The sequence below is a fragment of the Elephantulus edwardii genome, unplaced genomic scaffold, assembly GCF_000299155.1.
Source record: "Elephantulus edwardii isolate Elephantulus edwardi_28Jun2011 unplaced genomic scaffold, EleEdw1.0 scaffold00060, whole genome shotgun sequence".
Taxonomy (NCBI): domain Eukaryota; kingdom Metazoa; phylum Chordata; class Mammalia; order Macroscelidea; family Macroscelididae; genus Elephantulus; species Elephantulus edwardii.
Window position 1 is genome coordinate 5538494 of NW_006399810.1, and position 15791 is coordinate 5554284.

The 15791-nt window shown below is 41.6% G+C and overlaps 1 protein-coding gene across 2 annotated transcripts in view; it reads left to right on the top strand.

The window, feature by feature from the left end:
- The window catches only part of DPP6 (dipeptidyl-peptidase 6), a 1353880-nt gene that overhangs the window by 1320262 nt on the left and 17827 nt on the right, over positions 1-15791 (top strand). For both annotated transcript variants that reach the window (XM_006887649.1, XM_006887650.1), the window contains 3 exons: positions 588-686; positions 4625-4694; positions 7023-7217. In XM_006887649.1, coding sequence (XP_006887711.1) covers positions 588-686; positions 4625-4694; positions 7023-7217 — 364 coding nt within the window. The remainder of the gene's footprint in view (positions 1-587; positions 687-4624; positions 4695-7022; positions 7218-15791) is intronic.

Genomic DNA, 15791 nt, shown 5'->3' on the forward strand with positions numbered 1-15791 from the left:
CTCTGTTGGATCACCTTTCTTTGGAATGGGAATAAATATAGATCTCTTCTAGTCAGTTGGCCAGGTGTTTGTCCTCCAGATTTCTTGGCACAACGTGGTGAGCACATCTAGGGCAGCATATGTTTGTTGAAATATATCAATTGGTATATCACCAATTCCTGGGGACTTGTTTTTGCCAATTCTATGTTGGTCTGCACAAATCCCTTATTTGAGATGGGACTTTCCATTCCTCCTACCAGTTATGTAACTTGAGTATGTTCTTTAGTGACTTTTTCATTCTTGGTGACATGGAAATAATAGGTCCTCACAGAACTTCAACAAAATTAATTGACACGGTGACTGTCACAATGGGCTTGAGCATATTTGTGATAGTGTGGATGGTACAGTATAGGACACGAACGATTCTGATCTGTTGTTGTTCAAAGGGTCACTGTGAGTCATGGTCAACTCAGTGGTACCCAAGAACAACCATGTCCAGGACTAAGGAATGAACTAGTTGTGTGCTCTACTTAGAACTCCATGGCTCCTTTAAGTTTTCAAGGAATAGTTACTGAATCTGAATTTATCATTTATTGTCTTTCTTTCAGAAATTTTTGACCTAGAAACAAATGAACATGTCCAGAAGGCCATAAATGAAAGACAAATGCCTAAAGTAGAATACAAGAAAATCGAAATTGATGATTATAGTAAGTACTATGTGTTTTATTTTTATTTTTTTATAAAAACAACTTCTGAAATGGCATGATCACCAGCAATTGATGACTATGAATAAAAGCCTTGAGTCAAACCAATGACGAAGCAGAGGGGTAATCCAAGGAAGGAGGAGGAAAATGTCCTTTGTATTGACTGTACTGATCTTATTGTGCTTATAATCAAGGCACTTACTTTGTGACAACAATTTAAGTGAAGTTTCATATGGAGATTCTCTCCTCCTTTGGTGAGTCTACCATGACACCATCAAGGGCAAATTTCTAGCCACTAAACTTTCCTTTTCAGTGTCACTGATATTGTTGTTATTACTAAATGCCACTGAGTCAGATCCAATTCATGATGAATTTACATGTAACAGAATGAAACATTACCTAGTCTTGAGTCATCTTCATGATTATTGGTATGGTAATATTTTTATTACCCCATTCCCTTAACACTAAATGTTGATACAGCCTACAGTTCAATAGTTAATCCTTTGCCTTTCTTCTTCTGTGCCTTTCTTTCTCTTGAATTACTTCCTATTCATTCATTCACTTCTTTATTAAACTCTTCTGAACACTTATTCTGCGAAGGGCACTCCAGATGCTAACAAACTCTAGGCATGGTCTAGAGGTGAGTTCCTGTCACCAGAGAGATGCACAGTGTCCACTCTTATCTCTGTGTGGGTGATACAGTATGAGGAAGTATTTCATTCTGTTGTACATTAGGTAATTATGAGTTGGACCTGACGCAATAGTAGCTGACAACAACAATAAGCACAATGTTGTACTATAAGGAACTGGCATAGAATTTCAGGCTGCAGGGGAGACTCCACAAGTTGATCAGTGAAGAGAGCCTCGCTAAGTCATCCTTTAGCCAATCCAGGGATCAATCATCAAAGGCAGCCTGGCCCTATAATCTAGTCACTTGAAATCACACTCTATTAGAACTTTTGCAAACCTTCCTATACATGGCTATCTTCTCTCTTATCCGATAAATCATCTTCATCTCAGAAAGTCAGGAAAGTCTGGGAATATATTAGGCTTCAAACCTCCATACAGATCTAAAGGCTTTCTATTTTTAAATGTCCCTGATGTAATCAACTCTAAAAAAGAATATGATGAAATAAATTGCTAAGGGAGTGCCAAAAAGACCCAAACTTAGGAGAAAAAAAAAACAACCCCAACCCCAAACCCTCTTTAAATGGAGGCTTTGACAGGGCTGTTAAGTTTCTTTCTTATTTCCAGAGTTCACATGTGGCCACACCTCATACACTGTTGTCCATTTCAGAACCATGGACAGCTCTCAATCATGCAAATACCTGAAATTCCAGAAGGCAGTTAACTAACAAGCGAATAATTTAAAAATGAGAGTGGAGCAGTCCTAGATAAATAAAGGCCACAATACAAGGAAATATATGCACACCCTGTCTATTGCATCATTATTCACAATAGCAAAAATATGAGAATGACATAAATATCCATCAACCGATGAATAGATAAACAGACTCTGGTTACATGCACACAATAGAATAACAATGAATCCTAGAAACACCACATGACATGAATGAACCTGGAGGACATTATGATGAGTTAAATAAGTCAATCACAAAAGGACATAAATTGTGTAAGACCACTGTTACACAAAGTAGAGAAAGATTTACACATTGCCACTTTGGTTGATATTTACCAGAGACAAGAGAGGGAGAGAAGGAAAATGAGTGGAAAATGGACATGAAAGATCATATTCATAAAGGGGAGGTCAGCACAACACCTTACATGAACCCTTTCACTACTAAAGTACTGTCCAAATAGAGAGTCATTCTGGAGAATTCAAAGGATGTTCATATGTAGGGAGCCGAATTGGTGAACTTTATATCGCAAAGAAATAGATCAAAAGAAAATCTAGCCTGCCCACTTGTATGCCTATCCTTGACTACTTCTAACCTCCACTAGAATATGGAGTCTAGTTTTTCAGACCTCATTAAAATCCTGTTAAGAAGAACCCTCAGATTAACTGTGAATTTCTTTTTGTGCCTTTTATGACAAAAAAAAATCAAAGGGTAAGAAAACAAGTTATAGATCAACAGTGAATCAACTGATGATATGATTAATTAATTATCTAGCTGGTTTAGATATATGAATATACAAACAATTTCCCTATACTTTCAAAACTGCCTATCACCTCTGATTTGTCTCCATATAATAGGCCCCTCATTCACAATTTATAAAGAATTTTAAGACTGCAACGTTAGAAAATTAAACTTTCATGGGGAAGCATGCTAGAAAGCCAGCCCTGGTAGCCTCTACGGTCAGACATCATGTTTCCCCACACCCTCCTGCCAGCAAGCCTTATCAAGTCTCTTTCATACTATTTCTCATATCTGCAGCTTCCTACCTTTTAGATTGGATCTTTATTTCTTCACAAAATACCTCTGATCCCCTTAAGCACAGTCTCACCTCTAATCCACCCACACACACTGCTATCATAGAGCTAATTATGTTAATAACAGAAGTGCTGCCCAGTCAACTGCAACTCCTCGAGACCCTATAAACAACAGATCTGAACCTTGTCCTATCCAGTGCCATCATCACCATTTCCTTCATGTTCAAGCCCATTATGACAGTCACATTTCTCAAATCAGAGCACTAGTGTGTGAAAATGCAAGAAGAGAGCTTTAACTAATTTTCCTACTACTTGCAAAACTTCCCTGCAAATGAGGTTTGCCTCAGAAGTGTGAAGATACAGAAAATAAGATTCAGCTGCCTGAAGAACAAGGACCTGCATTTGAAAATCTGGAGGATGTCAGCCCTGCTGACTTGTTTTTGTTTTATAATGCAACCAGGAACTCAGGCTTTCATTAAGAAAGTAATACATCTACAGGAAGGGTCTAGTGAAATGTATTCAGACAGCCATGGCCCCAATTCAAGGTCTGCCCTTGGGCTTATCAGTGGTGAAGAGCAGCCCAGACCATGTTTTATGGATATGTAAATGCTAAAGTCCTATGCCTGCCTTTTTGCCTTCCCTGGGCCATTGATCCAATTTGCAATCCATTAACATTCAGCCAGAATAAGCAATCAGACCCATATCAGAGCCACTGCCAGGTGCACCAAGCCAGCCTGGGGTGGATCATCAGGATAGGAATTGTATGGGAAAGGCCACTAATTCCAATTTAATTGCTGTGCCTTTGGTAATCTGAGTAGTTGTTAGCAGCAATCAAATAATAAAAATTCTGATTTAAGAAGGAGTCTATTGTGTTTGGAGGGGGAAAAAATTAAACAAACAAACAAACAACTGGTGAGGAAATGTCTTTAATGTACACTAACACCCCTCATCCACCCAGAAAAGAGCCAGATGACCTTGCAAGCCGGAGAGCCATGCCCACCCTAGTTGTTTTGTTACTCCCACAGACTACAGGACTCTGCTCCATACACACAGCACACATTCAGCAGGGAAAAGCATCACGCTTTTTGCTGAGGCTCCACCTCTTTACGTTACTCTCCCGGCACAGCCCCAAGGCTCAGTCCCTTTCTCTCCACTTCCCACAGCTCCCAAATATCGATTCCCAGCTGTGCTGCTGACCCAGCAGCCTGGAGAGACAAGACTAGAGGCTGTGAGACAATTAATTGCATGCAGCACCAGGATGTCTTGCAGAATGAGGCATGCTGCCCGTGGGGTTTTCTTTTCTTTTCTTCCAGTCTGTAACGCTCCTGTTAACAAGCGCTTTTGGCAATACTGGGGTTTTTTCTAGTTTTCATTGCACTCCTGTATACAAGGTGAGTTCAAGTGTCAGGTGAAGAAACTAACCTTCAAAGAGGTTCAATGGCCTGCTCAGGAATCCTACCCACTGTGTGGAACACATCCATCATGGCAGACACAACCAGGGCTTCTTGTGTTTGAAGCTAACTTATTGCTGTATTTTGTGTTTGTGTAGACTTGCCGATGCAGATCTTGAAGCCAGCCACTTTTACGGACACAACCCACTACCCGCTGCTCCTGGTAGTGTACGTATCAGTGCTTCTTTTTTCCTTTAGATTCTTGCTTTGGGAATCAGTAATACCATTTAAAAAAGCAACAACAACAAAACCCAAAATATTCATTTCTTAAAATATAATGAAAAATTATTTTGTTACAAACTAGGAAAGAAAAGCAATTTAGTTTATCAGCAAATAGTTTAGATATTGGTGACTCCCACCCCCAGAGATTAAAGAGAAGTGGAAGTTGTAGCCTCTTTCACCAAACTGCATCCAGGTGACTTATTACCATTTGTGTAAGTTAAAAACTCAATTCCACCAACCTTGCAGCAATGACTGAAAGATGGTTCAGAAACTCCTGTAAAGGCTAATGGAGGTCAAGTGGCACTCTTATCAAAGGCTCACTCTGAGGTTCCCATCAATATTTGAGTGGCAGGAGGGGATATTGTCTTCTAAGAAATCCTGCATAGTGGAGTGGACTTGGGGGGAAGGGATTGTATAACAATGAAAGAATTTTTCTTTAACTTTTTCAAAGAGAAGAGTGAACTGGGGGACGAGGTTGGGCAGGGAGAAAAGTGCAAAAATGAATGAATGATAATCCAGGTGTCTGTAAACTTTCATTAAAATTAATTAATAAAAAATAAAGGGGGGAACCCCTTTAAAAAGTGATAAAGAAATAAAAATTTTCAATTTGAAAGAGATAAAATAAAACAAAAAAAAAGAGATGTATGAGAGTCAACTTATCGATGAGAAGTTAAGCATAATAGTTATCACTCAACTAGTTCCATGAGTCAATGAATACACTGTCTTGTACATAGTGTCCTCAATATATGTTAGCTCTGGGGAAAAAAGGGGGAAAGAAATAGTGACTCAAGGTAGATAGAGCCTATGACCTTGAGATCTTAGACTGGTAGGCTGGCTAGCTTCTTACTCTCAAGTAGCACTGTTTAAAAAACAAAAAACAAACAAACAAAAAACCACAAGCACACACACACACACACACACAAACCCAAACATTTTTGCTGCTATTTTGTCATGAAGGGAGCTCTAGTGATGACCTAGTTAGTAGGTAGAGTTATACTGCCAACCCAAAGGCCAGTTCTGTTTCAGGAAGACAACACCTGAGGGAGAGAAAGAATCACTCAAACAACTGAGCTGTAAAGAGAAAGGGTTTTATTCACTGGTGCAGCCATGGCAGACTCTAGTCCAAAACGGCCAAGCTCCCTGGGCTGCTTTGACTTAGGCTACTACTGTCTCACTGGTGATTTCAAAGCACTAGCAGGAATTTACAGAAGTGGAAACAAGTATTAGTTTCACAGTTTCGGGAAGGTAGGGAAAGGTGAGCTAGACATATTCTTATAAGATCACACCTGTTCTGGTCCGGTAGTTTCTTGGGAGGGAGAAAGATGGGCAATTTCCTCCCATGCATTTTACAGCCTCTGAATACTTGCTGGAGGGTCAGCTATGAGTTGGTTGCAACTCAACGGCAATGAGATATTGCCACGAACACCATTCATTCCATTATTTTCTAAATCCCTTATGATGATTAACAAACCCTCTAGTTTTGATGTGGAGAATCATCCTTTCAATGCTGATTCAATTCTTCTGAAAGTATTGGCCCTCATTAGGTACAACCTGGATGGGTAAAGACTCTAACTAGTGTGGGCCCTCTGGTTAGTGCACTGGCAAGACTAACTATTGGCCTGGAATTTAGGTGAACGTTAACTTGCACACACCAGCTTCTTACAATTGAGATTCCTTCAAGATGATTTCACAAATGTGCTTATTCACCACCAAGTCTGTTCTTTCAGGACTGTAGGACAGGAGAACAGTAAACAGGTTTTTGCTTTAAATAGGACCAATATAGAGGTCTTCACTAGGCAGTTTGGGGGATGACAGTGCGGTTACCAACCTGAGTCAAGGTGATGCTGGTTAACCTGTATCACTCATGCATTAAGTACTAAGGAGCAATGTAAGCTACTTAGACCCTGGGGAAGATGAAGAGAGTGTTGTAGAATTAGAAAATCATATTAAGAAAGATTGGGGTTCTTAATTATTTTTCATTTTCTTTCCCCAAATATTCATTAATGACTCTCTTTGAGGATGCTCTTTTTATAGGAATAGTGCCAATGTTTTATGCAACCTAAGGACCCACTTTCGTCATCACCCTGTGGGTCTGCAATCACTGCCCTCCTCACCTTCTGCACAGCAGAAACTGGAGTCTTGGAATTGGGCAAATGGTAGCCAGGGGTGATGGTTGAACACTCCTGTGAGGGAACAGACACTGTGTTGTTAGACAAGCTGCTGCCCATCACAATGACTGATGCCTGGGTTGTTTGTGGACTTTTTTCCCCACAGGGATGGGACCCCAGGGAGCCAGAGTGTGGCAGAGAAGTTCGAGGTGAACTGGGAGACTGTGATGGTGAGCCTCCATGGAGCTGTGGTGGTGAAGTGTGATGGCCGGGGCAGTGGCTTCCAGGGTACAAATCTCCTGCATGAAGTCAGGAAGAAACTGGGCATGCTGGAGGAAAAGGACCAGGTGGAAGCTGTGAGGTGAGCAGGCAGAAGGAGATCAAAGGCTTCTAACAAGTGTTGGCCCAGGCAGATTAGATTTTTTTTCCCCACTTTACCAGTTTGCTCATACTTGAGAAGTTTGTGGACAATTCCAAATGTCAAGGGATACTTTTTCATAATATTCTCAGTCATCATATTCTCAGACCTCAGTGGTTCATTTGACTGGTTGACCAAAAGTAAGTCTAGAGGTATAGAGGTTGAGTAGTGGATCTCTAAATAGTCTTCCTACTGTCTCTGTGCTTTAGCCAATATCTACCCACATGAGTGTAACTCAACAGAAGGGGTGGAGGGAGGGAAGGGGAATACAAATGGGACCAGGAAGGCATTTGTGCAAATGGGTCACCCTAATTACAAAGAAAAGGACCCCTGGGAGTTAGTCAGAAAATGTTATGCTTAATTCTGAAGAATGGTGTATCTTTATTAAGGTAAAATTCCAATTAACCCTTTCATATTGTTGTCTCAGTTATCTAGTGCTGCTACAGCAAACGGTCGGCTTTAACAGACTCATAGCGACCCTATTACCAAGAGATCTGAACCTTGTGCTGTCCTTTGCTATCCTCACAATCTCTGTCATGCTCAAGTTCATTGTTAAGCTCACTGGGTCAGTCTATCCTGTGGAGGGTCTTCCTCTTATTCTTTGACCCTCTACTTTCCCCAGCATGACGTCTTTTTCCAGGAACTTGCCCCTCCTGACAACATTCCCAAACTATATGAGACCAAATAGTACTATCTTTGACTCATTTAAGAGACTAGAAGTCCAAATTTATGGTTTTGACCTTGGGAAAGATCTGTTCTCCCAGTAGTTTGTAGAAGAAAGTCCTTGTTTCCATCAAAATCCGCTGGCTAGGCATTGCTTGGATATCTCCATATACTGGCCTTTTCCAGTATTAAGAAACTTCCTGGAGCAGGATCCTGGGTCCAAAAAAATACAATACATCTCCTGGCTATTTTTTTTCTCGATGGCCATAAATCTCTTCCCTTGTCTAGTGATAGTAAAGGTATTAGAAACCACACCTAAAGATACTCCTTTTAAATCAGATTAAGGATAGGGTGAGATGGGGTGTTGCATTCCACCCTCAATACTCTTACAACTATTTGGTTTATCAAATCATGGGATGATTATGACATAGCTTCCACATTCTACCATTACATACATGTACTTGGAGGGGGGACGCTATTCAATCCATAACAATGTACAGATAAATGACATATGATATACTCATACTTCTGGGTAAATTCCAAACCTATTATCATTTCCCATTCCTCCCTCCCCATAGCCCCAGAAATCGCCAATCTGTTTTCAATACTTACAGGTTTCTCTATTCTGAACATTTTATGTAAATGGAATCATGCAACATTTTACCCTTTTTGCTTAACTTTTTTTTTTCATTTAGCACAGTATTTTCAAGGATCATCTGTATTGTTGTTGTTGTTATTGTTATGTGTCATTAAGAAGTCTGTGGCTCATAGCAACCCTATGAACAATAGCTCTGAACCCTGCCCTATTCTGAGCCAGTCTCTCAGACGCCAACATACCTAATCCCATTGCCCCAGTTATTGTGTCAATCTATCTCATCAGGGATCTTCCTCTCCTGTGCCATCCTCCACCCTTCCAAGATGATGTCCTTCTCCAAGGACTGGTCCATCCAGACCACATACCCAAATATGTGAGATAAAACTTCAAACTTCTTGCCTTCAAGGAAAAACTTGGTTTCACCTTCTCCAAAACAGACCTATTTGTTCTCTTGATGTTCCATGATAATGTTCAATACTCTTCTCCAACACCACGACTCAAAGACATCAATTCTTCATCTGTCATCTTTAGTCATTGTCCAGCTCTCTGATGCATAGTAATTCATTGCAAAGACCATGGCTCCTTAGTCTCTAGACTGATATCATTGCTCTTTAGCACTTTGGAGAGGTTCTTGACAGCAGACTTCCTCAATGCAATTTGTCTTTTAAGTTCCTGACTACTGGTACCAAGTGTGTTGATTGTGGAGCTGAACAAGTTGAAATTGTTAACAAACTTAATCTCTTCTCCATTCATCATGGTGCTGCCAATTGGCAGATTTTAGGAATTAAGGAGCTGAACAGATGGGAAGACAAAGCAAAGTATAATGAAATATAAAAAGAGCTGGAGTAAGAAAATCAAAAGAGCTGAACTTGCTTGGTATTTCTTAAGCTGAAGGAACTGAAGAACAAATTTAAGCCTTGAGTTGCAATAGCTAAGAATGCTATGTGCAGAATATTCAATGATACAGGAAGCATTAAAAGAAGATAGAAGGAGTACACAGAGTCACTGTACCAAAAAGAATTGACTAACATAGAAGAATTTCATAAAACAACATATGATCAAGAGCCAATAGTGATGAAGGAGAAGTTCATGCTGCTCTGAAGGAATTGGCAAAACACAAGGCCCCAGGAATTGATGGCATAGCAATTTATATATTTCAACAAACAGATGCTGCCCTAGACATGCTCACCAGGTTGTGCCAAGAATCTGGAGGACAACTAACTATCTGGCTGACTGACTGGAAGAGATCCATCTTTATTCCTATCCCAAGAAAAGGTGGTCTGGCAAAGTGTAGAAATTATAGTATTGCTAATATCACACATGAGCAAAGTCTTACTGAAGATTATTTTTTTTAAAAAAATTACTGGAACAGTGCATTAACAGAGAACTACCAGATATACAAGATGGGTTTAGAAGAGGCCATGGCACTAGAGACATTATCACTAATGTCAGATGGATCTTGGCTGAAAACAAAGAGTATGAGAGGAATGTCCATCTGTGCTTCGTTGACTATTCAAAGGCATTTTACTATGTATATCACAATAAATTATGGCTATCGTTGAGAAGAATAGAAATCTCAGAACACTTAATTGTGTCGTGTGAAACCAATCATTTGTATTGCCACAGTGTAAATACTTTCTTATTTTTCATAGATACATACTATTCCATTGTACAGATAGACCATTTTTGTGAATCCATTTGTCATTTGATGGTTGTTTGTATTGTTTATACTTTGGTAAATACTATCGAGCTATAAACAATCAAGTACAGAAATTTGTGAGGACATGTTCTAAATTCTTTTAAGTGTATCACTAAAAGTAGAATTTCTGACTTAAATGGGGACATGGAGTCTCCATCCACTCAGGAAGTTGGCTGGCTGGCTGATGGTCATCTCGATGGTGGTTTTGTCTTGATGGTGGTTAGGCAAGGAAAGTTTCTGGGGTCCTTTTTGTAGTATGTTACTTTTCTTTTCCCCCCTCGAAAGTGGGTGGCCCTTGAGCCTTAGACTAAAGATAAGGGTGGAGGCCTGCTCAAGGGCATGACTTTAAATCCAAATTTATGAATTTTAGAAGGATATTCTTTAAAAGACACAGCAATCATTTATCTATTTGCTGTACTGAACAACTTGAAGTTGCTGTGATGCTGAACACTATTCCATAGTCATGTTAAAATATCATAATGGTTAGCCATTATGTACAATAGTTGTATGAGCTTCCAGGTTGATTCATGTTGGAAAGCAGGAGTGGCATCCACTTCCTAAAGTAAATGCCTCTGGAAACTCTACAATCTCTCCTATAAATGTACAGAAGTGATGTTAATTATAGAACAGAGATCAGGTTTTTTGTTCAAAGCTTCCTCTGATCATGGTCAAGTCGACAACATTTACCTACTGCTAAATAAGACTGGTGCTGTTATATCTGGAGGAACATTCTTCCACTTTGCACATCACTCTTTGTTAATGTGCTATATGAGGTAACCTGGGTTGCTGTGATGCTGAGCCTTGTGACATGGGGATATCAAATACCAGAATGGTTTCCCACTGTGGACAGTGTTTGGTGGAGCTCCCAGGTGTAAAACGGGTTTGGAAGCAGGAGTGGCATCCACTTCCTAAACCACATGCCTCTGGAAATTCTATGAACTTGGAGAAACAAAGATTGCTGTGGAAAGGCATTAGGTCATTTGTTCATCGAGTCGCTATGAGTCGACCTCGACTTGATGGCAATCAACAACAACGTAGTAACTATCTTTATATTTCTAAGGAGCTACCAAACTATTTTACACAGCAGCTACACCAATTTATTTTACCACAAGCAGTTGATGAGTGTTTCAATTTCTCCACATCCTTGTTATCACCTTTTATTTTCTAGTTGGTTTTATTTCAGCCATCATCAAGGGTATAAAGCCAGTGTGTTACTTGGAGGCAAGGAGAGAGAAACTTGATCTCACGTACTTTGGGCATTGTGTTAGGAGGGGCCAGTTCTTAGGAAAGGACATCATTCTTGGAAATTCAGAGGGTCAGTGAATGAGAGGATAACCATCCACAAGATCGATTGGCATATCGACTGTGACAGGAATGCTAAGGATGGTACGAGATAGGGCAGGGTTCATGTCTGCTGTTCAGAAGGCCACTCTGAGTTGTAGTCTACTCAATGGCACCTAACAACAACAGCAAGGATGTGAAGTGATCCTCATTGTGGTTTAATTTGCATTGCCCTGATGACTAGGATGTTGAGCATCTTTTGATGTGCTTGCTGGCCATCTTCATATCATCTTTGGTCAAATGCCTGGTCAAATCTGAGAGAGAGAGAGAGAGAGAGAGAGAGAAGATATATAGATAATGGTAGAGATAGAGAGATGAGAGAGAGAGAGATAATATTGAATCATTTGTCTCTGTGTAAAATGGTATGGGTTTCAGTTTTCTCATTCCCTCATATACCTCTCATTGAGACACCAAGACCAAAGGGGTTTTACAGAGAACAGACAGAGGTTAAGAGCCAAGGGACAGAAGCTCAAAATTATTTATTGAAATTTTCTTTTGAGCTGAGAAAGACAGCCAGGCTACCACTGACCTTTAGGCTCCCTTTGCAGAAATGCAAGTTTCACAGTCCCTGCCAGTGGAAAATATGAAGCTTTGCATAGTAACCTCTAAGAGATGCTGCAAGACCAACTCAACCCCCTTTATAGACTCAGTGCTTATAGACTCAGTGCTTGGTAAGGCATGAAGGGCAAGAAGTGACAAGGGCTTGAACAGTGATGACTGAAAGTATGCTCTTGGACCTTAGGCACATCGAGGAGGGAGATACCGTGCGCAGCTTAGTTGACTTGATCACTGTTTAAGCCTTAGAGGAGGTGGAACCAACGTGCTCCTTAGAGTCCAGGATGGTGACGTTTTCTCTCATACACTGAGGACATTGTCTGGAGCGACCATTCCTTGAAAAAAAAAAAAAAGACATCATGCTGGGGAGATGGAGAATCAACAAATAGAGGAAGACCTCCAACAAGTGTCTATAAAATAGCTTGGAGCCTGGTCTGTTGACAGGCATTAAGGTGTGTAAAATAGTCCTACCTTGTCCTGTAGGGTCCCTATGAGTCAGAAATGGGATTCAGGGAGAGGGAGTTTATGCTTTACAAGTTGGAAACATTTGGTGTTCATTGGTCAGTATCCACACACTTCTTTGCCCCTTAGCACAAGAGATAGTGGGAGAGAAGCAGGGAAGGGAGAGCTTTTAAAATAATTTTCTGTCTTCTTTTTTAAAGATTGATGACACATGCACTCAGTAGTTTTTAAATGAGGAAACAATACGTAATGAATGAATAACCCTCTCTTAAGGGAATTATGAGCTAGCTGAAAAGAGATGAGGCAATATGTTCAGACCGTGTATATGTTACAGACAGTAAATCCTGAGGAGAAAGGAATCTCAGGGGGCTGAGATAGTCAGGCCGCGTGTATCTCAAAGTTGAGAGCAAGAGCAGACAGACGCACAAGTCAAACATGCTTGAAGAATGAAGAGCAAGCAGTGTTTGCTGGAAGTGCCAGAGATGGCAGTGACCTCCTCAGGCCTGACTGTGCAGACACCCAGCAATGTCCTGAGCTGCCTTCTCCCCATAGCCAACTACAGTGGCCTTCCCTAAGGCTAGTTCTCACACACCTTAATGCCTGTCAACAGACCAGGCTCCACGCTTCTTCACTGTTCTCTAGCAAGTTGATGAGAGTATCACATCCAGAGAGCTGTCCAGCAGAGAAGGGGAGGGCCTTCCCAGAAGCAAGCCTCTCCTCATGTCACACTGGCCTTGACAAGCCCACTCCTGAACCCATCAGAGGCCAGGGATATGTGAGCAGCTGCCCAAGCCCGATGGTCCCACCTCAAACTGAGCAGCAAGCAGTGTCCAGTACAAAAGGTTGGGGGCACGCTGGGCTTGAACCTGGATAGACTTAGGTTGGCAGCCACCTGAGAGGATTCTTTGCAGGGAATGACAGAGCAAAGCTTCTCTATCTCTTTGTTCTTCCTCCTCCAATCCCTTTCCATGTGCTGTTTCTTTCTTCCAATCTTCCCTCTCTTCCCCTCTGCCTGTCTTGCTGTGACTCCTCCCACTGCAGCTCAGGGGCCTCCTCCAAGCCCTCTTCCCCATCAGGGTCCAGGCTGAAGGGCACAGTGTCCTTGTCACACACTCACTGCCCCTCTGACCTGCAAGCTTGGCTCCATCTAGCTGCTTCCCAAATAGCACAGGGACAGAAGCGTAAAAGGCTGTTTCACACTCCTGTCATTTTTCTAAAAATAAGAAATCGACCCAGCCATCTGTTGGAAAACAAGGCAGAACCTATTTCAAGAAAATAGTAAATAATGTCGACTCGTAACCAGTGAAGCCTGTAAGAATGAGAGATACATAAACAATTGCAGAGTTTATGGCCATCATAAAGCATACAGACTTCCTCAGGAAGCTGGTAAACAAATGTTTCCAACCATAGAAAGCTTTCTTCATGAGCTGGCTCTGTATTTTCATCATAAAGAACCCAGTCTCACCCAGGCCCTGTAGGCAGGTCTCCCTCCTTCCTGACCCTTTAATCTGTGAGCTCACTAGGAAGCATTTGCCATCTGCAGGTGACATAAGCAAGGCATCCCCCACAGATAGAAGACCCTTTAAAGGCAAAAGGACATTATGTCAACCCATAATTTAAATAGAGTAGAGAGTCCCATTAGAACTTGGAGCACAGGGTTACCAAAGAACAGAGGGCTTCTGGGACCACATCATCTTTTAACTAGACTTTGGAGTGTTCATAGGGACTTTGTTTTTGTGGTTCGTTGCTTGTGATGTCAACCCTGACTCCTTATGGATCAATCCATTCACAACACAACGAAATGTTGTGATGCTGAGCCTTCAGATCAATGTTTGTAGGTCATTCTTGTGATCAAGAGAGTTTTCATTGACTGATTTTCAGGAGCAGATCATTAGCCCTTTCTTCCCAGTCTTGGTCTCAAAGCTCAGCTGAAATATCTTCAGCATCATCATATCAACACGCGTGCCTCCACTGACAGACGGGTGGTGACTGCATGTGAAACACATTGACCTGGAATGAAACCCCAGTCTCCAACCTAGAAGAGGAGGATTCTACTGCTGAGTCACCAAGGCTTCGTATTAGGGGTTCCCCATGTAGAACATGGGGAAGCACATAGCTAACAAAGAGTATTTTGTAAGCAAAGTTTGGGATCATGAGAAGGCACAGTTTGTGCGGGGCACACAGACAGGTGTAGTGTGGGTTAAACAGGGCAGGAAGGACGAGACGGCAGAGTGGAGGCAGACAGAGGTTTTCCCACTGCTCTGACAGGGGTCAGGTGTGGCTATATTAAAGCAGAGGACCATAAGAGTGGTGGCAGCATATTGTTGTTGTTTTCGTTGTGTGCTGTGGAGCAGAATCAACTCATAACTGACCCTTTCAGCGGGCTTTCAGAGGCAGTAAATCACACAGGAGGAGATTGCCCATCTTTCTCCAGTGGAGCAGCTGACAGATTCAAACCACATGCCTTGGGTTGACAGTGCAGTTCCTTACCAATAGGAATGAATGTGGGGCTCAAGTGTGTCAGATGATGAGGATGGCACTGGATAGGATAGAGTTCAGATTTCTTGTTCAGAAGGTTACTGTGAATCGTGCTTGACTCAGCTGCACTTAATAACAACAACAGGCCACCAGAGAAGGTTTTATCGGTGAAGGTCCAGGCAGGAAATGCTCAGATTGGGGATTTAAAGAGATTATGAAGAGAATGTGCATCTAATTTAGGTCATGGTCTTTCCAGTTACTAGTTATGCATCCAAGACGTGGGCAGTGAATAAGAATGACAGAAAAGGAATTGATACCTTTGAGCTGTGATGTTGGAGAAGAGCACTGAACATGGATGGCCAAGACAATGAACAGATATTTCTTGGAGTGAGTGCAGCCAGAGTGCTCTTTGGCGGCAAGAATGATGAGGCTTCGCCTCACATGCTTTGGACATATTGCTAGGAGGTGCTGTTTCTTGGAAAAGGACATGATGTTGGGAAGGGTGGAGGGTCGGTGAAGGAGAGGAAGACCATCAACCATGTGGATTAACATGGTGACTGCTGTAATGGACTCGTGTGTCAGGAAGTGTGACGATGGCGCAGGGTAAGACTGGGTTCAGATCTTTTATTCATGTTGTTGTTGTTGTTATGTGCCATCGAGTCGTTTCCGACTCATAGCGACCCTATGCACAACAGCTCTAAACCCTGCTCTATCCTGCGCCAAC